This window comes from Triturus cristatus, chromosome 7 (assembly GCF_964204655.1).
Source record: "Triturus cristatus chromosome 7, aTriCri1.1, whole genome shotgun sequence".
NCBI lineage: Eukaryota > Metazoa > Chordata > Amphibia > Caudata > Salamandridae > Triturus > Triturus cristatus.
Window position 1 is genome coordinate 936,592,729 of NC_140590.1, and position 27,775 is coordinate 936,620,503.

At 41.3% G+C, this 27,775-nt stretch overlaps 1 protein-coding gene and 1 long non-coding RNA gene across 2 annotated transcripts in view; both read right to left on the bottom strand.

The window, feature by feature from the left end:
- Window positions 1-27,775, bottom strand: part of LOC146810879 (uncharacterized) — a 126,090-nt gene that overhangs the window by 86,807 nt on the left and 11,508 nt on the right. The window lies entirely within an intron of this gene.
- On the bottom strand, window positions 9,815-11,811 carry PURA (purine rich element binding protein A). The gene has a single exon (XM_085617908.1). It carries the CDS (start codon window positions 11,400-11,402, stop codon window positions 10,548-10,550), a length of 855 nt encoding a protein of 284 aa, XP_085474034.1. The 5' UTR covers window positions 11,403-11,811; the 3' UTR covers window positions 9,815-10,547.

Sequence of the window (27,775 nt, forward strand, 5' to 3'; positions counted from 1 at the left end):
AAAAAACGACTTTTCTTGCAGTGCTCACCCAAATACCTCCCACAATGGGGAAACTATACAGGTCCCAAACTGACCAGGTACTGTAGTTTCTCAATGTAGCTGTTACCCATCCATTCTTACAGATAGTCTATAGTAACTAGACTTTGAGTAGCTAATCTCTAATATGAGTTGTAGTTCTACCCTAATAAGCTTTGAGGCATTCAACTGCAGTGCATTATCAAAATTCATGCGAGCAGAACAAGGATGCAAGACTGACTAATGTAATGAGCACATTTTCACAAATATTTTGAGGGGAATAAATCACCAACTATTCTTAAGGCATTAATCTCCTCCAAATACAGCTCAATACTATAAATGGAAGGTATACTGCATAATGACCTGAAATACGAAAGGAAAAGTTCAGAATAGCCTAAACTGGGCATTAAAAAGTATCAAAGAATGGAATAATGCACCTGCGAGTATCCAGTTGGCAGATCACGAGTTCCTCTCTTTTTTTAAATAGGAGGCATCTTGTTTTCTTGGTTTGCCCAGTGGCTTGCCCAGTTGTGTGTAGTGGAGGGAGAGTGTATGCTAATCATTGTGATGCTCTTAAAGAGTCTTTACAATATGCAGCACTTAAGGGGAAAAAAAGAGACAATTCATGGCAAATGATGTGATAAAATATGATGGGAATCAAGGGCCCACCAACGCATAGTGTATTTTACAGAAGACAATGAAACCACATATCGAAAACCATTCAGAACAGATCCAACATACAGGTCGGCAACAATGTTAACCTTTGCCCACTTTAGCTGGAACGTCAACTTTAGTCAACTTAAGAGTGAGTTCAGATTCAGTCCCCTTTTAGAAAAGAAACCTTGACCTACAATTAAAAAATTTCTTGAGCAACTCGACATTGAGCACAATAGAAGACTGCCAAACTGGATAAAGGCTTGAGTAAAAACTAAAAGTTTTAGCTTATTAAAAAGAAGGATGTGAATTGAGATCCCATAATGGGTACTGGAAAGGAGTTACTTAGTGAGTAGACAAAGATATTGGGGGCAGTGAGATTAGAGGGACTTTCCTCTGAGAAGAAAGCCCTGCAAGTGTGAGAAAACCTAAAACATGAATGCTGAATAAAAAGTATGTCTGGTGTTAGAGTGTTCCGAATCAAGAGTTAAGTTTAAGGATCTATGTACATTGAAAAATCATACTGTGAATAAATCTTGAAAATTAACTCTTGCTTCAAAAGCCACTACAGTTCCGACAGAATAAATAAAAAGTGACAATGCTAACCAAGTCATGAAAATAGTTAGGCAATTACATCCTAGCTGGATATTAATACTTTAGGTAGTGTCACTACATACCTGAATGTGTTGAGAGTGGAGATACCTTTCCCCCTTTATCTCTCCTAACGTCGGTTTCTAGTCTTTAGATACGACACTAGATAACGTTGACGATATCTTTAAGAATACAGACTTCCGGAAGACAGAGGCCAGTCACATGATGACGTCACGTGAACCTATCAGGATTCCGGACGGAACAACAGAGGTCTATTTAGCCTGTTCTCTGCTGAACAGACGGCGTTCAGGAGACCCGGAAGACGACACAAGGGAGGCTGAGAAAGAACCGGTACGTGAAGGTCCTGCTGCTATTGGCGCCCTTGTCAAATCCATACCCGAGAAGGCCGAGGAACAAGATGGGAAATCCAGCGGTCGCGAAGAAGAAACCGGACCTTTTCCGGCAGAACGAGAATTCTAGCCACAGTCCTGGAGGAGGGTGGCTTACTAAGGTGCGTACTCGTACCCCATTTTCTAAACGAGACCCGCATCCCGCGATCCCCGATCCAGATATAAAGAAAGGAAGGGAAGCGTGCATTCGCGGTGAGAAGTGCAGCGCAACATCCTGATGTAGCAAGAATTTAAAAAAAAACTTTTTAAAAAACACGTTGAATATACCTATACGACACTGGTGTTGGTACATTTGGCTGTTTATAGCTGGCCTCCTCACCCCTATACCCACAAAAATCGTGTCCTCAAAGGGCTGTAATCCTGAAGCCTTGTTTTCTTTTTTTTTTTTAAGAACGGTTGTCGCCAAGGATCAAGAGGCGTAGTGAGGAAACCAGAAACATCTTAGGAATCCTTTTTTGGCCTGAATACTCCCAAACTCACACAGCCAAAAGAGAAAAGACCTAAGAAGAGGACAATATTGTCTGTGTACAACCATTGGATGAATAAATTAGGAACTAAATTACAGTATCCCGCCTAATCATTTTTCTCTATATAACAGGTGGAAATAAGGCCACTACATCATGGGACACTACTGCCATACAGTTACCAAGGCATTAGAGCTCATATCTTCAATCTGTGGAACATTAGACTACATAAATATAACTGTCATACTTTTTAGACAGAAAACAGAAGTAGCCCACCAGTTTTCACTGCAAATTATCACCAAAGCTATATAAGAGCATATCCATCTATTGAAGTTCCATATTGTATTGGCATTGGTTCAAGGAAGTTTAAAGGCACCTAGTTTGACACATCTGATAAAAGACCGAAGTTCAACAGCTTTGAATTGCTATTTAATTAGAAGTCATAGTGTTTTGTGACATGTTTTTGTCATCTTAGTACGCAAAAGAAGCATGGTCAAAGGAAGAAATTAATGCGACCAAAGAGCAGAGACCTGTGCCAATTGTGAAAGGAAATTGCAGTCATGAGGTACCCCAGAGTCCAGCAGCTTAAAACTTGTTAGGAGAAAAACATGAGAAAAAAGCTTGAGTGCTAGTATTCAACAACTGCAGACTACCTCAGCGTAAACTATCTTGATGGACACCCTTGGATGTTTACCCACTGCGCATCGGTCTTCAGGGGTGTGGAATTTAATAAAATATCTACTTGTCCATGGGGCAGGTTGCTTCATAAATCTACTTGCCCTGTAACAAAATCCACTTGGTGCCTAGTAGTGCAGCGACAAATTATGGCAACAAGCTCATTATATAAGAGCTCTGATATAGCCTCTCTGATGATGCGAAGGCTCGTACCATAGTAGTGTTTGAACACTTGTAATCCCCTTATGTTGCCACATTTCTGCAGATCTACATACCGGGGCTGAAGGTCGTGGTAAGCAAAAGTTCCAGGGTTAGAATGCCCTTTTGAGTCTGTGCAAACCTACTAACATGCATGTTTTAAGGGGTTTCAAGAACTCTTCTCTAATCTTTTCCCATACTGAGAAATGTTGAAAATGTACTCCTGACAATGGCTGACGTAAACCTCTTCCAGAGTTGGGAAAAAAGTGGTTGGAGGGAAAGTGAACTTGCAAACACTCAGATTTTCGAATGAGCAAATCTACACATGCAAATTTGCTCATGCTAAAATGCAGTTCATAAATATTTTCTAGGAGTACTATTTCTTTTCCTACTTCTGTTAATTCTTGGGAATTCACAAAAGACGTATAGCTTCACTTAATGCAAGGACATATAACATGGGTGGCCTTTTGAGACTTTCTTTAATAATTGTGCCCCTAATTTGGTCTGGCGTTCACTGTGAGCTTTTGTGTTTATTAAAATTCTGTCTCTCTCTCTGTATCAGGTATCTTCACTGTGAGTGACAGCATTCTGCTCTTTCACAAGGAGCATATCTGCACACAAAGTAGTTTTGTTCAGTGCCAGTAACTACTGTGGCAGTGTGTGCTTTTTGAGACCAAAAAACAATTTTTGCTTTTGCCAATGTTTGTTATAATCGTGAGGACCCAGCAGCTCCCACACCAATAAGGTTTTTAATAAAAATGACAAATTAAGTCACATGTTGACAAAACTAAAAAGCTGGGACGCCAATTTCAGACCTACTGGCTTAACCAATGCTTGTTTATGTTTGTTTCCCATAATCTTATTGAAACTGGTTGCACTGATTTTACATTATGAATATTTTTTAGAAATACTAGCATGCATCAACACGTTACTCAATGATGCTGCAAAGAAATGGTAACTGAAATTACCGAAATGTTCCCCCCCCCCCCCCCCCCCCCCCCCCCGAGTTCATTTTTTTAATGAACTTTTTATTTTGAAAGCAAAGAATCCTCAATCTTGCTTTCAAGCGTCTGGAAATATTTGCATCAAATCAGAAAGCATTATAAATAGCCTTATATTGCTAAACTTTGAAAACGTGTACACATTTTTATACTGGAACCACTGTCAGCAGTGCAGTTGGAGCTTACAACATTTACTTAGAGCGCTTACCCTAATAATAAAGGCTTTCAATTAATGAACCATAAATGCAAGTTTAGACAGCATTTACATATGGGCAAAAATATTACATTAACTGCAGAAAGTGCCCTTCCCTGATCCATAATGGTGTACTGCAAACTGGCAGCCAAAGGGTTTGTGCTGCTTACTTGTCCCAAGGACAAAATACACAAGAAAACGTGTTGCCCTTGACCCCAAACAATATGCCCTGGGCGTCGGGTTAAAGGAATTCCACCTCCCTGACGGTCTTTTGCTCCACACCTAAGTTGAAGCTATACAATTACAAAAGCACATACTATGGTAGATCAGGTGAACCTGGAACAAAATGCTTTGTGATGTCAAAAACCACCCATAGAAACAAGATCAATATACTGACATCTAAACAGCACGTCAGTAATTAGTGCTATCAGGAACGATTCCGTACACATGGTGGGATGAAACCAGTAGGGAAAGATTTAGAGGATATAGTTTTGCTGAGTGAAGTTCTGAACCTACCCAAATGCATCTTTTGAGTTATTTGGCAGAGACCAGCAGGTTGTATACTACCCTATAACTTTCTTTGGCGAGCGTCACCTTTAACATAAAGGATGTCGTCACTTCATGATTTGGTTTTCATCAAACTTGGCCAGATATGAAAGATGTGTTTAACAGGGCAGTGTAAGCTAGTCAACTTAGGGTTTCGGGGAAATAGTTGTATGGGGCACTGGCCATCACCTTTTCGATAACTATAACAGCAAACATGGTCTGTATAATTCAGACAAGCAGTATCTATTATCAAGATAAAGAATGAACCTTTCCTGAAGAAATGTGAAATTGCCAATTCACAATCCTAAGGGGTATCGGAGAAATAGTTACCCGAGAATATCATAGTGCATTTCAGCCACTTATTCTAAAACAATGTTGCCAATAAATTGAGCAAGATAAGGACTGGCAAACAGCTGGAATGAGCTGCAAGGAGTTAGAACAGCCCTAAATGTAATTTACTTTCTACCTTCTAACTATAAATGTGTGTACCTTTAAGGTGCTTTGAGGAATAATATTTCCTCCCTCTTCATCACAGTGTGAGCATGACACTTTATGCAGCTACGGGTGAAAACCACTTGGAACTGGTCTTCTTGCATACAAAAGATAAGTTTTAAAGAAATAAAAATTACACTCAGCACTAGATAAAATAATCGGTTGATAATGACAGATCCTAGTAGTCAAGATGGAAAATCCCATTAATTCTACCACAACAGTGAGTCATTTCCTCTACAGTCTGAAATGAGGAGGGTGTTTAGATTGCAAAGACATGGTGAAGACTACTTCGGACAGTTTATTAAATTATATGGCCAAATATAAGAGGAAGAGATCTGTCCATCTGTATTTTAGAAAGGAAACCAAAAACAAGATTCATACTGTCTGGATTGATGGGACAGCTATAGCTGCTTGTAGAAGCCCAGTAAAGCTGGCATTCCATTACCATAAATTGATTAGAAGACTTTGAGATGAATAAGTGCTCACCAAGGACCAGACAACGAAAATCAGTTTGGAAGTGATGGGAAGTTAGGTGAAGAGGAGAGCAGAAAGACCACAACCAGAGTGGCTGTGCATCGAAGTGGAGAGTCTAAAATTGATCAAAGGAATAAAAAGAGGTATCAAGATTTAAAACCTTCTGAGACAGATTGAACTAGTTATGCTGGATGATGGTCATTCCACCTCCAAAGGAAGATGGCCAGTTATGGCCACCACACATGGTGAAGCAAGAGAGGCCTAGTTTCTCGCAGACTGTTTATGATCTTTATTACTTTCATGAATTATACATTGTAAAACATTTACTATAGTGTGCCGTTGTAACTTTAGAAGAACTGGGTTTTAGTTATTGTAGACTTTATAAATATGTGATGTCCTTTTGTTAAACACACACTACAAACATTTAATCTCCTTTAAAACTAACACCTAACATTTCAACAGTGAGAATAAATGTGTCACATCCAAATAGCACATACTTTGCAACTACTAAGTTGGTGAAAATATATCTAACTGAACAGAGAATTGCTGTCTATTAAAATTCCAGTTTGTTCTTGTTTACCGTTCAAAGTTCGCCTTTCAAAGCAAAGCTGAAAATCACATGACTAAAACGCTGAGGGTGTATGGAATTTGACCAGTTTGCTGGATGAAAGGTTATGGAAAGATATGATTGATATGGATACAATTGATAAATTTGATAGTGACCATAACGTCCTGAATTTGACATTGAAAGGCTCAATATCGATAAACAAATCTCTAGACCTTAACCAGCCAGATATTAAACTTTGTGTTTCAAATAATAGACAAGCTGTTATATAAGGGGCTTTCATACAGTCACCAGATCAAGTAACCAAGGTGTACAAAGAGGTGGCAGGTGGAATAGAAAAACTGTCACAAGAACTTTGTGAACATTGCAGTCATGACTATGGGTAAGGTCCACAAAGAAATATTCACTTCCCTACTTAATTTTATCTCGAGGGAAATTAGGTCAAATGCATTAACTTCCAAAGAATCTTCTTCGTACAGCTAGGAACGTAGAGCTGCAAAGGACAAATTGACCGCAGCAGTTAGGCGCAAGAACGGTACCTGCATTAACAGTGCAAGGCAATTATATAAGAATACCTAGAAAACAGCAAAAAGGGACTGGGATGATACTAAGTGGCATGATTTGCTGAAGGCGACCACGGGAAAAGCAAGTTCCTGATAACATTCTATCCATTTCAATAAGGTTGTATGATCAAAGCATGTGCAAAATGGGCGGGGTTATGTGTGGAGAATTAACAGTGCAACCATATGCCACAGGAGAACAGGGATGTGTTCTAGCATGAACATTGTTTACACTATTTATAAATGGTGCTGTAGATTTTTTAAGCGCATGCAAGAATGACTCCCCAAATGTACTAAGTGTGAGATTCCAGTCCTCCTTGTTTGCAGATGATACACTATTAATTTCAAATACACCAATTGGTCTTCAAGTGCTACTAGATCATTTTGCGGACTTAAGAACAGTGAGGCCTGGAAGTGAATACTGCAAAGACCAAATTCATGGTCTTCTACTCACATAAAATCTCTAGGTGTGCTCCCAAACCTCATGGGGCAGTGCTTGAAAGAGTTATGGTCTATAAATATCTGGGTGTGAAATTTATTGACATGTCTTGGGGTATGCAGCTAACAATGAGCACGCTCAAATTACAACACTATACGGTGGGGATATTAAGAATATGGAAAGTGACCATGACAAACAGCTTCCCTCACACTACACATATATACAATGTACAAGCCCTGGGATTCTCTCTATTTTGCATAGCGCTCTGGGGGCATTTTAAGGTGATCATTCTGGTGAGAGTTGAAAAAGGCTCTCTCAGGTCTATGGTTATGCACCAAAGCATTTTAGCTGTAACATTCCAGATGGATATGGGAGTGAGGAGTATTTAGCAGAGTTAGTTTTTTTAAATACGGCTTAAGAGATACATAATAGATAATGACTAGTTTCAATATGCTGTCAGATTGGGGTTGCTCTTTTTGCAATAGCTTCAAGAATCATGAGACATGATACCAGTGAAACCATTGTTTTTTTTAGCAAAGCCAGATTTTTGTATTATTATTCAAGTGGCATTTGAGAAACATCTTATGCAACAGCATTGGTATCCAAGTGACTTGGGAACCTTCTTGGATGTGTGTTTTTATTATATTAAGCAGTATTTTATTAGGCAACTTGTTTTTTTCTTTTAAAGGTAGATGGATTCTGGAATGTATTAAGTATTTTATGTTGATTTGTCTTAAATTTGAGTTAAATGAAATTATGTATAATGGGGTCTTACCCCGAATAAACGTTTTTGACTGACTGGAATTGGACCACACACAATTTATGTTTTAAGACCGCCACTTATAATAATAATAAAAAAATCTGTCTGCCAATTTGTTAGCAAACTAACACATATACTATTACTAAAACAAAAAAGTTCCTTTTTAAGTACTTATTAAACCATCGTCAATGACATATGAAAAATAGCAGCCGAGCACCCCACCACCCGCATATCCAAAATATTTCACAACCAAAATTGGAAATAAACATTTATTAGAAAATGATTGTGTTCTCCAGAAGACCTGTTCTAGTGAGAGGTTGCAACTAAGCAGACAAGCAGACCAGCCCAAAAGATACAACTCTTGAGAATCATCATTTAGGAACACCTCATTGAAAGTGAGAAGCTGAACAACTTCAACACATGCACAGGCATTTGACAACCCTGAAATGGAAACCACCGCACAAAACTATGATCATAAAAAAGATCCTTATGTGATAAAGTAGAGGCCGAACGAAATATAGCACATTACCATCATGATGGAGCTTAGATGGAACAGACTTCAGTGCAGTTCTATTTTTAAGACAACTCAGATGTACATTCTACACTAATGTTGACCAAAAACGTTTTTTAGCCATGAGACAAAATTTTAAACATTCCAGTAACACGTAAAAAATAAATCTTGAGTAATGCATTTCCTTTCCAGATTTAATATACTTGTAAAAGTGAACGCAAACTTATTTCAAAAAGGAAGTGCACAATACAATAGAAATACAGCTTATTTGGTAATCAATTAAATATCTCAAAATAGTTCAACATATTTTTTTTTTAGAACATACGACACCTTTGATGAACGTGTCTGCATTTGTGCAATAAAACAGCAGCAGAGTTAACTTCTGCTGCTACAAGTGATTGATGTTTTACTTCGCATACAGCCTTTTTTCACATTTGTTAGATTTCTATTTCTTAAAAAAGTGACATTCAGACGAACTATATTAAAAGAAAGATTTGTTTCTTGTGATTTCAAGAGTAACACTACAAAATAATGTACTGCTTTAATATTTTCTATTCACTGGTTGACAGTCATGCATCATCTCAATTTTAAAAATATATTAATATTTTACGATATAGCACCAGTAAGTTAGTTGTCCATTTAAAGTACACACTTAATACCAGTGATAGTATATTAGAAATATGTATATCGCTTTGGAGAAAGGTAGTTGACATTAAAACACTATGTACATGGCAACTCGGCACCCTCACTGTTTCAGTTACATACTTACTGCACCCTGTAATTTACAAACATATGGTTTGCTCACTAATCACATCCAAGTGTGTTTGTGCAACCAACATGAGCTAACATCACACTGTAGCTACTTGAAAATAACTCAACATAACACGTGGTTTTCCCCTTTATGGAGAATGCTCAATGCATGGCTCAGTTGTACCATGCTTAGCTTTAGAGCTTGGTGCACGAGGCAATATTGCTGCTAACATAAACCAAGTAGTACATTTCTGGGTAATTTAGAAACAAGAGTCCACATACAAAGAGCACCTGTGTTGAACAATTTCTGGGAACTGGTGCAATGTTAGTACCGTAGCGTTATTTGTTTTGCACTTGAAGATAGATCAATAAATTATTTATATATATATTTATATATTAGTACAATACAAGTCAATAACAATATGGTTATCTAGTCATAAACAGGTTCGTAACATGTTGTGGAGGTTTTGCTTTTAGCTGAAAATGGCTAAAACGTAAAAATCACAACTTAGCAAATTTCATTTAAATGCCTTTTTTAATAATTTTCTTCATGTTCACAGAAGTTTCACTGACCAGTTTTATATGTTTACGGTCCAGATGCAATGCATATTGTATAAAAGAAAGCACTTATCGTTTACCTTGCATGAATAAACCTACGTACCTTTAACTCTACAAACTTCTGCATAACATTTAGACAAAGCTCAGACACACAGCATGCCTAGCCCTCATATACTGTATATATACACATCTCTAATCACAGGTATATAGGGTGTCAAATATACTATAACCTCCATTAAGGTTTGAATTTTGGTAACAAAATGAGAAAAACTAAAAATATTATTTACGTGTTCTAAAATATCTCTTTTTTGTGCTAAAGTCAAATGTTAGCTCACATGAAAAGGACTCTTTTTTTATATAACTCAGCAATATTATCTGACCATTGCAAACACTTTAATAATAATAGCTTAAACGTGTACAAAAGTTCTTGGTTAATTGGGGAAATAAACACTCAGTTCTTTATATTTGTAATCAAGTAGGAAACACAGTTCATATATGTTATTACTTTGTTTTTAGCAGCTGCTTACTGTTTATAAGGTGGATAAGTGGACAACATCCAGCGATGGGTGAGAGTTTAGAACTGTCAGTCTGTGGAGGTGTTGTGGGTGGCGCTCCCTTGGAGTTAACAGTTACATTTTAACTTTCTTTTTTTACAGTACAGTTTGTGGGTTTCATATTTTTTTTACAATTATCAATCTTCATCCACGTCGTCCCCGTGGGCTTCTTCCTGTTGCTGTTGATGCTCCGATGCCCGCTTCTCCCGTTGCTTTTCCTGGATCTTCTTCATTTCCTCGGCGTATTTACAGAATGTGTGCCCAAATTTGGCCCAGACTTTGTAGGGGACGGTGATGGAGTTGCGATAGGTGGGCTTCACCTCGCTCACCCGCATGAAGACCCCGTATTTGTTGGAGCCCACGTCGAAGAAGAAGCGTTTGTTGTCCACAGTCAAGGAGGTGCCCTCGGGCAACTCTGCGGGCTCCTCCTCCACCCCATAGTCGTCGATGAGCTTGGCCAGAGCGTCGCGAAACTCGATGAGTCCCTGGGCCGGCAAGGCGATGGTCTGGCCCTGCGTGGAGCCCAGGCCGGGCCCCCGGTTCACTGTCTGGCGGATCCGCAGGAAGCGGCCTCGCTGGTTCTCCTTCAGATCCATGTAGTATTTCCGATTCTCCCGCACCAGGAACTCGCTCTTGAGCGCCCGCCGCGGCTCGTCCTGGGCCATGTCGGGGTTGCTTGGCCCCAGCTGGGCGTAGTGCTCGATGAAGTCCCCTAGGTAGTCGCGGAACTCCACGGCCACCGACATCGAGAGCGTCAGGCGGCTCTTGTTGCCGCCGGCCCCGACCTCGGCTATCTTCAGGAAGCGGCCCTTGGCGTTCTGCTTGACATCCAGGTAGAAGCGCTTGTTCTGGATGTCCACCCGCTTGGAGGCCAGCTCCTGCGTCTCGTGCTGCAGGCCGGAGCCCCCTCCGCCTGCCGCCGGGTGCAGCGAACCAGGGCCCGAGCCCATCGCCGCACCCCCTTGCTCGCTTCCACTGTCTCTGTCCGCCATGATGCCTCCTGCCTTCTTCCCCTCCGCCTTCTGCCGCTCCTGCTGCTGCGCCCCCACACGGCCAGCCGCTCTCGCGAGATCCGCCGAGAGCAGAAGACAGACTGCGCGAGCCGGCGAGAGAGAGAGAGCTCGAGCCGGCTTCCCTGGGATGACGGGGCTGTCAGGAGCAGCGGAAGGAGGGCTGGGGACGGCAGCAGCAGCAGGTCAGCCGCGCTCGTGAAATCGCTGCACGGGGGCAGGGCGGCTGACACGGGCCAGATACTGAAACTCAGGAGCACCTGTACACGGCCCGGCATTAAACCCACGGCTCCGACATAACGCCGGACACGGAAGTGCAGAGACTACAGTGCAGGCCATGACAGTAAAATAGAGGCAGGAGTAGGACAAGTCTTGTCATTGAAAATCAGAGGCAGCAGCACGTTGCTCAGCACCAAACTAAGACCGCAGCACACCGCCCAAGATAGAAGTGCAAAGACCGCAGCACTAAAATAGAAGCATCACAGCCTGACATAGCACAGGGGACACATTACAAATATACGGATTTTTTAAATACAGGGACTGCAAGCCAAAGCATAACGACACTAAGCCCACGGAAATCTGCACAGTGAGTGTCACTTAACCCAGCCTGACAAAAAAGCATAGGCGACGCGTTACAAATGCATACTTTTAAACACAGGAACCACAAAGCAGGGCGCAGCGACAGTAACCAACGGAAATCTGTACAGTGAGCAGCACTAAAAGTCAGAGGGAGTAAAGTGACTGCTACTGACACTCAGAAGCAGCAACACACTGCGTCACACTAAACTCGAAGACAGTGGCACAACGACTGTCACTGAAAGAGACCGCATGACGGTGCATCATGCATGCCGTAAAACAGGCAGAACCCAGTCTGTCAATAAATTTCAGGAATAGCAACACAATATCTGACACTAAAACCGAAGGGCAACAGCGCCTGCCACCTAGTACACAATTGCTTCATCGTCTAAGACTAAGCTCACGACAACCCATCACCTAGGCCTAAGACACAAGGCTATAAAGACATTTGCTCCCACTAAAATTAAAGATCAGCAGCACGTTGCTTGACACCACTACATGGACAAAATTACAGCTCCTGGTACTACAACACAAGGACAGAAACACTTGACACTGACATTCGGAGACTGCAGCACAGTGACAGACACGACAATACAAAAGTAGCACCTTAACGCCTGACACTATCATACTGCACAGCTGGATACCATTGAAACGTGTACAGTAGAACACATATAGTAGTACAGCTATTTGCACTACAAAACCAGAACAACGTGACAATGTGTGACACTAAAATACACAAGATCGGACTGGCCGATAGGGCAAACAGTCAGTGCCAGAAGGGCTAGTTTGACAGATCAGAGTATGGGCCGTTTTTGGGCTGTTTGTGGGCCTGTCTTAAGGTCTGCTGCACCTGTTTTTACTGTTGATTTCCTAATATTATCACAACTATTGTTTGCAGCAAGCACAAATCCATGCAGTCTTCCATACCTTGCTAAATGCATACACAGCGTATCTTTATAAGTTGAAAACTGCCCCCCAATTTGCAGACCCAGGTCACTTTTTATTTAGCCATCTAATTCAACAATGGGCCACTTTTATTTTAGTGCCCGGGCCTATTTCTTATCTCAATCCGATCTTAAATTTACCGCGATATAGCAAGAAAGCACTTGTCGCTCCACCTATGTACACTGGGTCAGCACCACCAAAGAGAGATAAACATAGAACGCACCTCGCACAAATGCACAAAGCCAGCTGCACTGCGGCTGAAACAAAAATTCTAATTGGCAGCTTAGCCCTTGTATATAATACATAGGGCTGCAGCACAGCAATCTCAGGGACAGCAGAACACAGGGCCGAACATTATAAGGCAGAGGAAAAATAGCATAATGCTAGTCTAAGTAAATGCAACGTTTTGAAATGGCATGTCTGCTTTAACAGCTCTTGGTAGGCAACATTCAATGTTTATCCAACAGACATATCTCACAATATGACCTGCTCCTCACTAGACCGGGGTAGCACCAACCTATCGTTCTTCCTAGCTAAGACAATTCCAACCCACAACAGAATCATAGCAGCATTCCGTGTCTCACTAGTTGATTTTCGTAGTGCACTGATAGAACCCTAGGAGCAGGCTGCCCCATCGACTTTAAACTAGCAACAACGTACCCCTCCATCGCTCTCATTTTTTTCTTTCTACATCTTGTTGAAGCATTTCAATTAGAATTCCCACCCTTCCACGTCGACGCCGTTCTGGCCACAGTTAGTTCCACGTCGGTGTGACAACCCGAACAGTTCTAACTGTGCTTGCTCCCTCCTAGAAGTTAATAAATACTACGTAGACCTCGACGTATATATGCGTTATTCAGCTTGTAGTGTAATGTGCAGGTTTGGAGGGAAAGCTGCAACCCATCGAATTCCAAGAACATCTAATTACATACACGAACCCTTGAAAATGGGAAAAGCCAGTCTTCCCCCTCGACTGCTATCTCCAGCTGAGCGGCTGGAAGCAGGGTAAGTTGTCGGGGCCGCGCATCTCCATCAGCCAAATAGTGTATAATTCTGCTCCATGAAACTAAGGCATAGCCTCTTGCCAACTCATTTTCGTGCTTGGTTGGATTAGGGTTCTGTAGGAAAAATGCAGATGGAAGAAGGAATATTGCACTGTTTGTACCAGTGGGCAAGACAGAGGGCCAACTAAGAAACAGAATTTCGGAAAGTCCCGCTCACAATGAACATTGAAAAAAGCTGCCATAGGCAAAAGAAAGATGGGAGCTATATCACATTTTGCAACTGTTATGGAAATGTGTTGATGGGCACATTTGCTTGCTGCTACTTTTTAAGATTGTTGGTAAATCAGCAGTGACACGCTGTGTTTTATAGTCAACAGACCAGTTATTCATGGCTAACTACAGAACTGGGCATTTTACCTTACTCCATCATTTATAACCCTCAAGCCCCATTTAAACTCTTCGATGAACCGTGTCCAATTTACCGCTCAGCTTGATGGTTTCGGAATTCTGTATTAAAACCATCCACAATATTGCCTCTAATGACCGTGTTGAAATGTCATAAAATATTTCCTTTTAATGGGCCCTTAGAGTCATAATTCCAGTGTTCACACACCTTAGAAACGTGCCACCTGCTATAATCTGTGACTCCCAACTCTTCTCCAAAAGAGATTTGGGATTAATAACGCAATTACACACTGGATATGTCGAACAGACCAAAGCAGCTGATCCGCCCCAGAACACTCAACCATGGCACGTGATGTCCCTACTAAGTTACTGCGACTTACTGTAGCTAGCCCTACGTGAATCCGACTTTCATGCCACTGGCCTTGTCTAACACCCGAGTGACATACTGGGAGCTGTGCCCCGGGGTACGGGCACCACAGCTCTCTCGCGCTGCATCTAGGCCAGTGCATTGCACACACAAGGGAGAAGGGCTCATCTATCGCATTTTATAATTCTGAGTCGTTTTTTTTTTTAGCATGAAGTATTCTGATTGGCCGCGCGAAACCAATGTATATGCTTCAGAGCGAATCTGCCTGGATAATATGATGCCAAGGGAGAAGCCGACAGAGGGCAGAACGCTTTCTTCTGGGTCCTAACTACTGCCGCTTGTGAAGACCGTGGCTCGGGTACCAGTCAGTGCAGGAAAGAGGAGTAGGGAAATGCAGAGAGAGAGGGAGAAGGGCACTTTGCAGGAAAGAGCAGTGGCTCTTTCAGGCGATTTTAAAAGGGAAGATGAGGATTTGGCTGGCGATGGTGTGGCGTAACGGCTAGAGATGCCGAGTTTAGAACCGGGTTCGAGTTTCGGCGTCAGCTCGAGAGCGTGTGGTTCTGGACAAATCACTGTATCTCTACGTGCCCCCCCCCCCCCCCCAAATGAATGAGTCCTTGTGTAATGTAACGGGTTCTCACGTAAAGCATTCCAGTACCTTCGGGTCGAGTTCGCTCCATATAAAAACTGCAAAAAAAATAAAAATAATGAACTGCAGAAGAGAGAACCCCGTGCTGCAGCGACATGTTCAATTCAGGAGAGAGAAATAAAAATGCAGAAGCAAGTGCACTCAGCATGAAAGAACAGAGGCAGGGGCGAGAGGAGAAGGGCTGAGGCACACATAAACCAGAAGGACTTTCTGCAAGAATGAGCATGGGCCCGACGGTGACGGAGACTAGGAAATGGGCGACAGTCAAAGAGCCTCAAGAGTAGGAATGTTCCGTGCAGGGCCACATAGGACCCCAGAGGTGAGGAAATCTGAAAAGGCAACAGTGAGGGGGTTCCCCTCTGAATGAGCGGGAGGCACCTCAACGGGGTGCCCAAAATGCAGGAGTGAAAAGTGGTCCTTGCATGTGGGAGCAGGGACTCTGGAAGAAATCACTGAAGTTGGAACAAGAGAGCAAAGAATGAAGTTGGAAACAGAGAGAAGACAAGCCTCCCGCTTGCCGTGCATGGTACTGCAGGAGGGAGGAACGGCAATGCAGAAGAGCTGGAGAGACAAGCCCCCCCCGCACAGAAATGGGCAGAGTCAAGGGAAAGCAGAAGGGAAAACGCGTATACGTCTTTTCTGCAACAAATCCCAGGGCACATAAGGAGTGTGATATGGTGACGGGGGCTAGAGGGTTTGCAGGCGAGAGAAAAGGAATCCATAAAAGAGGAAACAGAATGATTGCAGCACATTCCAGCAACACAAGATACAATCTGGAGAGGGAAGGGCTGCACGCAGATACCAGGGAACACCGTGTCATTGCATGGTATTTTTGCTAATATTACTCGGAAGTTTTACCAGCGTTCCTAATAAGGCAACACTCACAAACCTAAACTTTAAGGAGGGCAGCTGTACATGTTGGGGGGTCCTGGCCTGAGGCAGAAAGGCTCATTATATTAATCTCCACCCACAAGCCACGACGTAGTTCCAGATGCCAAGGGAGTCTAAAATAAGTGGGTGTGTATATCTGCAGACATTCAACCAGTCCTCCACTGCCCTAAGCATCAACTTCTACATGCAAAACAAGATGCAGCTCTGCAGAAAAGAGGCCCAGCCCCATCATTATTTCTTTAGTTAGGTGTTCTGCATCGAGTAACTAAGGCGTTAACTTCAACCTTCAAGATTATCGTAATGTACCACTTAAAGGTATCCTCTGTATATAGAGAATATAGGTGCCACAGGGAAAAATGGCCACCTGTAGGGTGGATCAAAATCTTCAGAGCAGCGACAACACAAGTGGAAAATAATGGTGACAAGATAAGGCCGTGATGGATTCTCTACCCAACAACCGGCTTACAGGAGGCAGTTTATGTAGATGAGGGGAAGAAGAAAACCTGAGAAAGCAAGAACATTAACAAGCACCATGAAGAGAAGAAGCACGGCTGGGCTGACTGGAAGAGGAGGAATGCAGCTGATGACCCCCTTCGTGATCTGGAGGAGCAATGAAACGCTCTACAGAGAACAGCATATCTAATTAATTTCCCGGTTATAACACTCTACCCAGAACAATGTCAACTAATAGAATTCCTTAGTTCTCATTCGGCATTCCCTGGATTCCCCCTGCTCATTCCATGCTCCCTCAACTCTTGCCTTCGTTATCTACCCACAGTCCTGGGTCATCTTTTCTCATTCGCCGGCCGCTGAATCAAATTGAGCCTGCGTCATTAGCTGGTCAGCCATTCAGCTCATCACTGACCATCTGTTAAGAACCACCCTTTTCATTGGTCATCTTGCCTCCCCCACGCATCAGATGCCTTGTGGTCTCTCTTACTCAATGAGTGGACAGAAAACCTCATATACATTGATCACCAGGTCTGCCACAATCAAGGGTTTGCCTGTTATACATGGAGCTTTGCATTCTATGCTCTAAATATCTGGGTTCTGCCTGCTTTAGCGTAGCTGGTGGCGCTGTCATTCACCTAGTTCTTTGCTCCACTGACTGCTCACATTGCCAAATTGCTTCCTCACTATACCGAATTTACTTGTCGTTCTCCTTACTGGTTGGCCACCCTGCCTCCTCTTATGGTCACCTTACATTCACCTACCCTTCACTGCTCAGTAAGCCACAGTAAGAGTAGTCTCCTGTTTCCTCTTTGGACATCACTGCCCATACAGTGACCCGTCTGCCTCACTCACTGTTCCTACCACCCAGGGCCGGCTTTAACGCTGGTGCCGCCCAGTGTGACAAATAATTTTTGCCGCCCCCACACCTCATGACCGCCTGCTCAGATTCTCTCACTACCACCGGGCAAGAGTGCCCCTCATCTCTCCAATCATAAGTTATTGCTAAACACAATGCCCCACCGGAGGTCAGCGCCCCCTCCACAGGTCAGCGCCCAGTGCGGCCGCACCGGTCACACTGCCCTAAAGCCGACTCTGCCTCCACCCCTTTCATTGATCACCCAGCTTCAATTACTGGGCAATGCCTTTCATTTGGTCACCATTCCTGTTCCCTATTGAGCCTGGCTCATTCACTGTTCACGCTTCCTTGTTCACAGACCAGACTGCTCTGTCACTTATCTTCCTTCTTCATTTACTGATTACTTTCACTCGCTACTATACCTCATACAATGGTCACCCTTTCTCAGCCATTGGTGACTGCCTCTATAACCTGCTAACTTGTCCTACTGTTTTGCATTCTTGATATAATACATGGGAAACTGCAATCCCTTTATAAAAGCCTGTTCCAATTAACATATTACAGGCGACTTATGACTTCTCTAGTAACCTGTAATAAAGAAATGGCATAGCTGCTCAACTGTAACAGGTATGCACAGTTGAGTTTTGATGTCAGGATGCCTGCTGCCAGCCACCAGAGTAAAATGCAGGTCATAATTACAGCTGCTGTTTAAAAAACGAAATTGAGAACTGTCTTTTCCTTCTTCTGATTTGTTTTTCTAAAATGAATAGTATTGGGAAATATTATATTCTCCTGGAAACATGTTTATGTTTGGTGCTATGGATCATCACAGGAAAGAGAATCTCTCTGCAAGTTTGTGCACATTCTGATCTACCACATTTTTAATATCACTTATGTTAAACTGATTCTAATACTTTTTGAAAACAAATTACTAACTGATTTTTGGAATCTTTAATCTTGTACTATAAATTTCACTTGTATTCATATCTGCAACCAAACTCTCTCTTTCATATGCAATAGCAGGACACCAAGGATTTAAAGGGCTTGAGGGAAGGGTGATGGTGGCCCATGTATTATAAGGAATAAAAAACCCTTTCCTGTACTTTAAAAGGATTGTGCAAGTCAACTTGAAGTTCCATGCCTCTGTCTTCGTTCCTCTATACGATCTTGAAAGTGCTCTGTGACTTCCAGTATCCTTATAATGTACAGCTGGGGGTACGTTATCCCATATTTGTTCACTGGTCGCCATACACAATACTTCCTCATTCACTGGAGTTATATCCTAATGCGCCCACTGATCACCGAGCCTCCAAATCAATCAATAGTCTGTTTCATTCTTTTCTTGACTTACCTCCTGTCCACTGTTGACAACAGCTGTCATTTACTAGTCAATCTACCTTTCATTCACTTGTCTCCATGTCTTCTATTTATTGTTGTTTTAGCCTCACATTCACACATTGACATGCCTCATACCACTGGCTTACATCCCTTATGTTTCTGGTTACCTTTCTAAAGTTGCTGACGATTGTTGGTTAATGTGGCTCATAATGTGATCATCAAAGTGGTTCATGTTTAGCTGCCCACCTCATCTTATTTTTCCAATTGCTTCTGCTTGCACGCCTCCTATTGCTGGCCATTGCGTCATACTGTACTTTAGATAATTGTTAATTTGACAGTAACTCATCTTCATAATATATAATTGAGGATTGACTCACTATGAACTCCTTAATTTACTGTGTTGTTATGCACAGCATCTACAGGAAGCCCCAATCAGTCAATCAAACTTTATTAGGCCATCATTAAGCCATAAAAGTACAATAACAGACATTTCATAAATAAGACGTCAATATAAGACTAAATACACATAATAAAAACACTTAATCAACATTAAAACACAGTAGTAAAACCTTAAAACACATCGAAAAACATAAAGGAGGTCTGGAATAGAATCTTCAAACCTAAAAGCCTCAATGTATAAAGTGACCATGGCTCCAGGCTCAGATATCCTTAGATATCGTTACACTGAGCCGTACCTGTTTCTAATCCTCAAGGCGAGGCATACAGATTTACCACGGCCACACAGTTCTCTTTGTTATCCAACTTCTGCAAGCAGACAAATGCCTCCTTGTGGATTCTTATCTTAAAGGAGCAGAGAATGGAATACAAAAAATGTTTTCTTGCATAGGGATATAAACGGCAAAATACAATGAAGTGCCTTTATCATTAATTTGGTAATTAATTCACTCCTATAACGTAGCAACAGTTGATAACAAAACTTGTAACCCGCTGTTGCTATGCCATAAAGACATTCTAGGCCAGAAAGACAGGGTTCCCTGAGAATCTATCTATCTATCTATCTATCTATCTATCTATCTATCTATCTATCTATCTATCTATCTATCTATCTATCTATCTATCTATCTATCTATCTATCTATCTATCTATCTATCTATCTATCTATCTATCTATCTATCTATCTATCTATCTATCTATCTATCTATCTATCTATCTATCTATCTATCTATCTATTATGCCAGTTAGGCAAAACAAACATTAAAACATCCATTAATGCATTGTTTATTTACATCAACATTTTGAAACAAGATCACTGAAGCAATTTATTAGATCACAGATCCATGTAAATATAATTCGAAATGGCACTAAACCTTTACTTCCACTTTAAGGTTAAAAATCTCACATTGTCTTAAAATATTATAGCAACATAACCCAGACAACACCTCTATCCCAAAAGATCCCATATAAAATGTTTACACATCACTACCTAAAATATGTATGCACAGTACAAAAAATATGAAATACAAAAAGGTGTACACTATATTATGCATCTGCCAACTGCATTCTGCAATCGTGTGCAAAATACAGCAAAGTACCAAAAACTTTAAAGTGCAAAATTCAATAAAGTCTAAAGAGAAAGTTTGCACCTCAAGTTAAAACCCTTCTATTCTATATAGCTAACTATAGCTTCACATCCTGATATTTTTTTTTAGTGTCAAGACATTTTCTTTAGTGACAACAGCCTCCATCCGAGCAGTTCTACCTAATTCTTTCTTTACATAAATCCTTAATCTAATACCTGGCTCCATAATGCCCATTCATAGAATAGCTGCCCAGAACTAGTTAACACTCAGTCTTGAGCCTGGGCTTCACTTCACATAGACAATCTATACTTTAGTTTACAATATTTATGTCGTCAATTTTAAACTTACGTAAACTTTTCGTATTTGCAGCTGTCTAAAACAGTTGAAAATAATTCCCTTCTAGGGGTTAAAAATATGTGCATAATGCACAGAAATGTGTTCAAAGGGGTAGAAATGTCCAAGTCTCAAAGTTACAGACGAGAGTATTATCCATACTTAACCACTTCATCTTATTTATCTTCCATTTAATACATTTAAGGACTTTTCCCAGTCTTATCTTCATCATCAATCTTCTAGTATTCCTACCTTGTATATTTTTTACACACCGTTGCAGTGCGCCTTTATATTCAGAGACCAGTAAATGAGCACACCTCATTCCATTTCTGCAACCCCAAGATCTGAGTGTATTTTCCTTTGCTGGATGTTCACCATCCTTTTTGCTTTTCATGGGGTAAGCTCAGAGGGTTCGCTCCAAGTTTGGTGGATCAACCATCACCGTGATTTCTTTTACGTTATTATACCATACATCTTTATGTGAATGCCACTTGCTTCTCTGTTCCAATTATGGTATATTCAATAGAGGGTGGAAATTGTATTTCTTATTCAAGATAGTACTGTTGCTGCTGTTGCCAGAAATGCATGAAGATCAATATGAAGATGGGTAATAGGGGATTTGGAAGGTTTGTTGCCCAGCAGTTAGTATCAGCTGTCAATGTGTTAGTCAATCTGATTCTGAGTTGATTTGAGATCTGTTTCTTAAATGCTTTAAAGCCTCTTATGTCCCTCCCAGGCCTCACTTCATTTGACAGGCAGCAGAAAATGGCATGGCAGGGATAAGCATTAGGAAAAATGGCATGGAAGAGATGGAAGCATTAGAAAATTGGCAGATGGTCAGTTCATCAGTGACTCCTTAAACTCTGGGTCAAGCTCATAGTTGCAGGATACAGGGAGAGACAAGGAGCCTATAGAACCTTAAAATTCTCTAGGTTAGAAGTTGACAGGATTTGGTTTATGCGTGCCACAGGCATGTTAGATTTTGAGGCTATACACGTAAAATAACTACATATAATGAATCTGTATGTCTATTATATGCTTATCAATCATTGGACACAACTCATCTGGACTGACATAGGACACATGTTCTGTACCTATGTACTGAACAGGGCAGGGCATCAAACTCCCATTTCATCCCTGGTCCGCTCTGCACTATGTGGCCTTTGAAATCTGCCATGCTTGCTCTCGGAAACCCAGCCCAGAGTGTGGATTCAAACTGCCGCTCTGTGCTGGTTGATTGAATTTGCAAATATTTTCTTTTTCCCCAGAGTGGTAGTCTGCATACCTTTGATAACTCCTCTGCAAGCCTGCTGGAAGAAAGAGCATTTCATATGTTATCAGACATCCGGTATAAAGTCTTGACGTTTTGGTCCTTCCACCCTACCCTCTAGACCAGGAATATTTAAAGAGAATTGTGATGTGCAGGGTTCATCCTTGAGTAGCCCCTGTGTAAAGGCGAGGCTGGGATCTTTCTCTATAGGTCTGTGCTGAACGTGCCCTACCTCAAGTGAATCAGGCTTGGATCAAAATAGTAGGATAGAGGCATTATAGGATGAGAGGATCTTGATATATGCCTAAATCTGAGACGTGGTGTAAAAAAATCGGGCCCACAGACAGGCAAGGAAAAGTCTGTTCTGTGCGATACATTCTGTGTTTTCTCTATCAAACAGGGAATAGTGTGCTGTAACGCATTTTGAGACCGGTATTACCACAGAGTATTCTCTTTTGCCCACTGTTTTCATCCCACAAATTCCTCCAGTATTACGTGGAGGAAATTGTACATGCAGATTTAAAATAAACATGTACTAAGCACAATTTGTGTATGATCCATGATTTAGAATCAGGCAGAAAGGTTTGCATCCCGTTTAATCATACCATGGAACCCCGAATGAGACCAATAAAGTCCAGAAACGGTTAAAGATATGTATTCCCTCTATCTTCAAACCAACATGCATTCACAGACATTTCCATAGTCGCTCATGCAAATCCAGATAATGTGAATTCTTTCAGTGCTCCATATTTCTATTCAGTACCATAGGCATATTTACCCACCATGTACCATAAAAGAAAATATGTGTGGAAAACTACTATCTCTGCACCTAATAGTACAATGTTTGTTATTACACAAACCACCTGTTGGTAAAGGTCTTTGGCCAGGTGAGCTACAAAGCACGTCTATACAAACCTACATGATGAACATGTGTTCCTATGTTCAGGAATCAAAAATGTTCATGAAAGCACATCATAACTCACATACAGCTAATGGGATAGTGAATGTTCTCAAACCATTTTGATGGGAATCCTCTTTACTACTCAACCAAATGTCCTTCACATTGCTTACCGCCGTAGGCTAGGCGCTATTCCCAGTTACTAAAGTCTACTTTAAAATATAGCGTTTCGTTTTTCCTTAATGAACCAATTTTAGATGTGTAACTTTAGCAAGGGAGATTACACTAATACCATCCTCTGTTCTCTGTTGCTGCGCATGAGAATGCACAGATAAAATATTCTGCATCCTATTTTTCAACGATATGGATTACAACAATGCAATGTGATGAGCACAGATCTAAGGGAAAACAAACTAAAACTTTCAAATATGCAACACAAGACAGCAAAACATGAGGATGATAAATCATTTCTCCATTGGCTTCCTGCAGAATATAAAAGACCACTCTAACTCTCTCCCATAATGCAATCTGTGACAAACACATTCCAAAGAAATCTCAACAGGCAAATATATGTGCTCCTGCCTTGTATGCACGTTTCTCCAAATGAAATGCCCAGAAACATGGACTTACCTCACATTAGAGCCAAGAGCACCAACCTAAAATGGCAGAAGACACTATAAGCATTCATCTTTTGACTTACCTTTTCCATCTCACTAATGGCCTTGATGATAATATTCATCAGGATATTTACGGAGTTACATATGTACTTGTATGTTCGTACCAAAGATGTGAACATACATGTCGAGGCCAAGTGGGGATCTACATATTGCACAGTGGCAGTCGCCACTGTGTAGGTATAGATAGGACCTAGTTACCATAGGAAACTGAATTTTTAATTTGCTAATATCTTTGGCGCAGATTGACAATTTTTCACAAATCTTTCCCAAAAAAAGTTCACCCACATCAGCTCTTTCCTGGAAAGTTTCAGGGGCGAGCTGTAGCTGGGGCTTGGGGCAAGGGGATCCCATTCTCAATTTCCCCTGGCACTTTTCATAAAGAATTTCGAACAGTACTACAGAATTGCTCCACATTTGGTAGAAAGCTAGATCTTTACCCTGAAAGCGTGCTTTTTGTGGTTTTATGTAAATCTGTTCAGTAGTGTTTGAGTAATTAAGGTTCAAAATGTCCAGATATCTGAACAGTAGGGTATGCAGACTCCCGCAGGAATCTCACAGACAGACAACTTCAAATAAAAGAGTGATTTGATTGGCTGAGGATTTTTTTTACCCCATCAGCTGCCTCACTTGTGTGAGTCCTGCGGGAGCTCACACTCTAATTGACTGGCCGCACTATGAAGAGAAATGTTGTGGCTGCCATTACAGGACTTGGGGACTCGGTCCCCGTGGCCTGAAAATAAAAAAAAAAGGTGTAAGGGGGCAGTGACCCCTGAACCTTGTGTGGGGGTACAGGAAGGACCCCTCAGGGTCAAATTATCAAAAATGTATTTTTGGGGTGACGCAATCCAGCGGGAGTCCTGCAGGAGTTTGCACAGCCCCCTGGACTCTTCTGGAAGTCAGAAAGATAGTTTTTTTTAAACAAAGGATATATCTGTTTATTTTCACATTTTCACCCCCTAAATGTAATAATAAAAACTGGGTAAAATTGTTTTTACAAACATGTAGTTCAAAAAGAATGTATTAAATATTTTTAAGTCATTATTGAAGTGTGCATTGGTTAAAATTATTGGTAATTTCTAAAGAAAGATGATAGATTTGCTTCATATATAAGGTGGATGTTGGGTGCGAAGGGGGGATGGGAGGTTTGGCTTGCCTGTGGTGGATATCCGTTGGGCGTGGCCTGCTGGTCAACACACCCCCAGCCCCGGCCGTGCACAGCCAGAGGTTTGGGTGCCTGCCGGGAATGGCTGTTGGGCTTGGCATGCTGGCTAACCCCACAAACCCCAAGCTGTACAGCCAAAGGACATGTTTGTCATGGGGGTTGGCTGCTTGCAAGGGGCTGGCTGCAGGCCAAAGGCTGTGCACGACGGGGGATTGGCTTTATGTATGGTAAAAAAAATACTTCTTTATGTTAAAAAAAACTGGAAAGTCACTGGAAAAAACGAAGGTTAAAGTAATTTTATAGTTAGGGGAAATGTTCAGTAACAACATAACGTTCTAAACTCTAAAAAACACAGAATTTCACCAGTTATAGTTCTCTCAAGTAACTATAACTCGTGCCTTCAGCAACTCCTCTGCAAAATGATGCACTGTATAAATTACTAATGGCCTACAGGAGGCTGGTAAGGGTGGATTCACAAAAAAAGCAGATGTTCCTTCCACACTCGTCATCATTTTGCCTCCCCATAATTTGGGCAGTGGATTGTGAATTGTGTATCTGCTGATGGGGCCACCACTGGCTCTGTCTTTAAGAACACCTACCTGGTGGCCATGATGCTCCCATACTATGGGGCATATGTACTAAGCCCTTTTGCCTTTCGCAAACGGGCCAATTCTCAGAATCAGCCCATTTACAAACGGGTAAAGGCCTTTTGGGATGTATCATCCCAGAAGGGCATCGCAAATTAGAGAAACGCAAAATTTGCGATTCTCTATTTTGCGATTGCATTTAAGGAATCGCAAATTGTTATAATTTAAATGCAATGTATGAAGCACAGAAAAAGGGCAATTTGGCCTTAAGGAATCACAAATTACCACCAACTTCAAGTTGGTGGTAATTTGCGATTTCTTTGAAAAATTACCTTTTTTGCATCAAGTGCCATGTGGCGCACATTCATGCCCTTAGGGCATGTATGCGCACCACATGTGCACACATACATATTTCAGGGGTGCAACGGGGTGTCCTTTTGACACCCTGGCACACTTGAAATTGCATTCTCATTTCGCGATTCTCTAATTGCGCATCACAAATTGAGAATGTCTTCCCATTCATTCCTATGGGCCTCCTGGCCCATAGGAATGAATGGGAAGGTATTCCTTAATTGCGATATGCAATTTGCTAAGCGCATTTAAGGAATGCCAAGGAACCGCAAATTATTTACAAATTTTTTATTTCATCCCGTTTTGCGATTCTCAAATAGCGATTCCTTAAAAATCGCTATTTGAGAATCGCAACAACGGTATTTGATACATAAGCCCCTAGTGTGATGCCAACTACCCAATTCAGGATTACCAACGAGCCAACATTCCCGTCAATGTCACTTCTGCACAAGACCACTATGTAAAATATGGAAATGTTGCATGGTAAACCATTTCAAACATTGGGGTACTGGAAACACACATCACTTCGGGTTTATAATTTATGTACCAACATTCATGACTCAGTGTCCACCATGCCATCATGGCAAATCCATCATGTACATTTTTCTGCCACATTTACCCCCACATGCTTGCAAGAGTTGTTACTGGTAAAATAAATACCCACCCATGTGGTGGAAATCTATAGATTTGAATAAACGGCCTCTGGCACAATAGCATTTTGGTGGTCAGTGGACAAAACTCCAAATTGGACTTCAAATGTGTATTGATACCTCTACGCTGGGAACTGTTTTTCAATGCTGCCTGAAAATATATACTTAGTACACCATATGCAAAGATATTTTTGTTGATTCATCTTGTTTCTGTTTCTTCTACAGCAATAAATCCTAAAATAGAATTCTCTCAGTTTGGTCTGCTGTTTCCTAGAGGATTAGGTAAGAACGTCTATTCTGTTTTGCTTGAAAGTGGGGGTGATAATGAGTTAGTAAATAGCATTATGTGCCTATGTGTTGGACTTGGGAGCAATGGCTTGCCTGTGATTGGGATGAGTCTTTAGTATTGAAGGTGGCTTAATGGACACATTTGTTAGGAATTTAAATCAGATCTCATTCTGGGCAAGTAACCAGTATAAGGGCTTTCCTCTATATATTACTATTGTCCTTTTTCGTTTTTTTTTTGTAATTTCTTGCTGCTTTTTATTGTTTTTTGCAGGTGATTTTCTTTCTTTTTTTTTTAGTAGGAGATGTAATTTTCTTTTTTAGAAAACTCCAGTAAACTGGGAATTGTTTAAGTATGGCTTAACGTCCATTGCTGGTTGCTCTTATATGTAGTTGAATGGCCTGTGTGGCAATAAAGGGGCATCCCAATAGTTTACCTTTATTGTAATCTGGGAGAGTGGCACCAGAATATGATTGTTATAATACCGTGTGACATAAATATGGTGTCCTACATATCGTTTACACTTCATTGGAGTAAATAAGAGAAAATACCAATTGGACGATTTTTTTGTAAACAATATTTCGGGCACAATGTATGGCATGTTATATTTCTGTATGTGGTAGTCTGGTCTACATTCCAGAGAGGAGGGGTCTGCTATTGTGCCTTTCTTGAATTCGATGCCCGCTCCCACACTAGCCTATTTATTTATGCTCATTTAAATCAGCCAGTTTTCTGCCTCCCTCTTTCAAACTAGTTTGGAGTTTTGTCTTGCTGTTCTTGTCTTGTTCCCAATACTCTGTGATCCTAACATGTTTGGCATGAACATATGTAGGAAGGCCTATGCTGTGAATTTTTTAAAAGTCAAATCAAGAGAAACCATGCAGGTTAAGGAGGGCCCTTGAGCAGGGTGGAACTAGGCTTTGCTTAAACTATGTTGGTATATAATCCTGAGTGGTAAACTGTAAAAGCCATCTATCCCATAAAGAAACTTCAGGGCTTTGTTTCAAATTCCTGCATCTTTAATTGTCTGAGTCCGAGGGTTGGGTGGACTGGAGAACGAGCAGTTTGAGCAGTATCTTCAATGTAATTTGTCCATCCTCTACTGTTTTTGACATG

What these genes read in the sequence shown, in the direction of transcription:
- PURA (XM_085617908.1), bottom strand. Translation starts at nt 11,402, where the DNA reads ATGGCGGACAGAGACAGTGGAAGCGAGCAAGGGGGTGCGGCGATGGGC.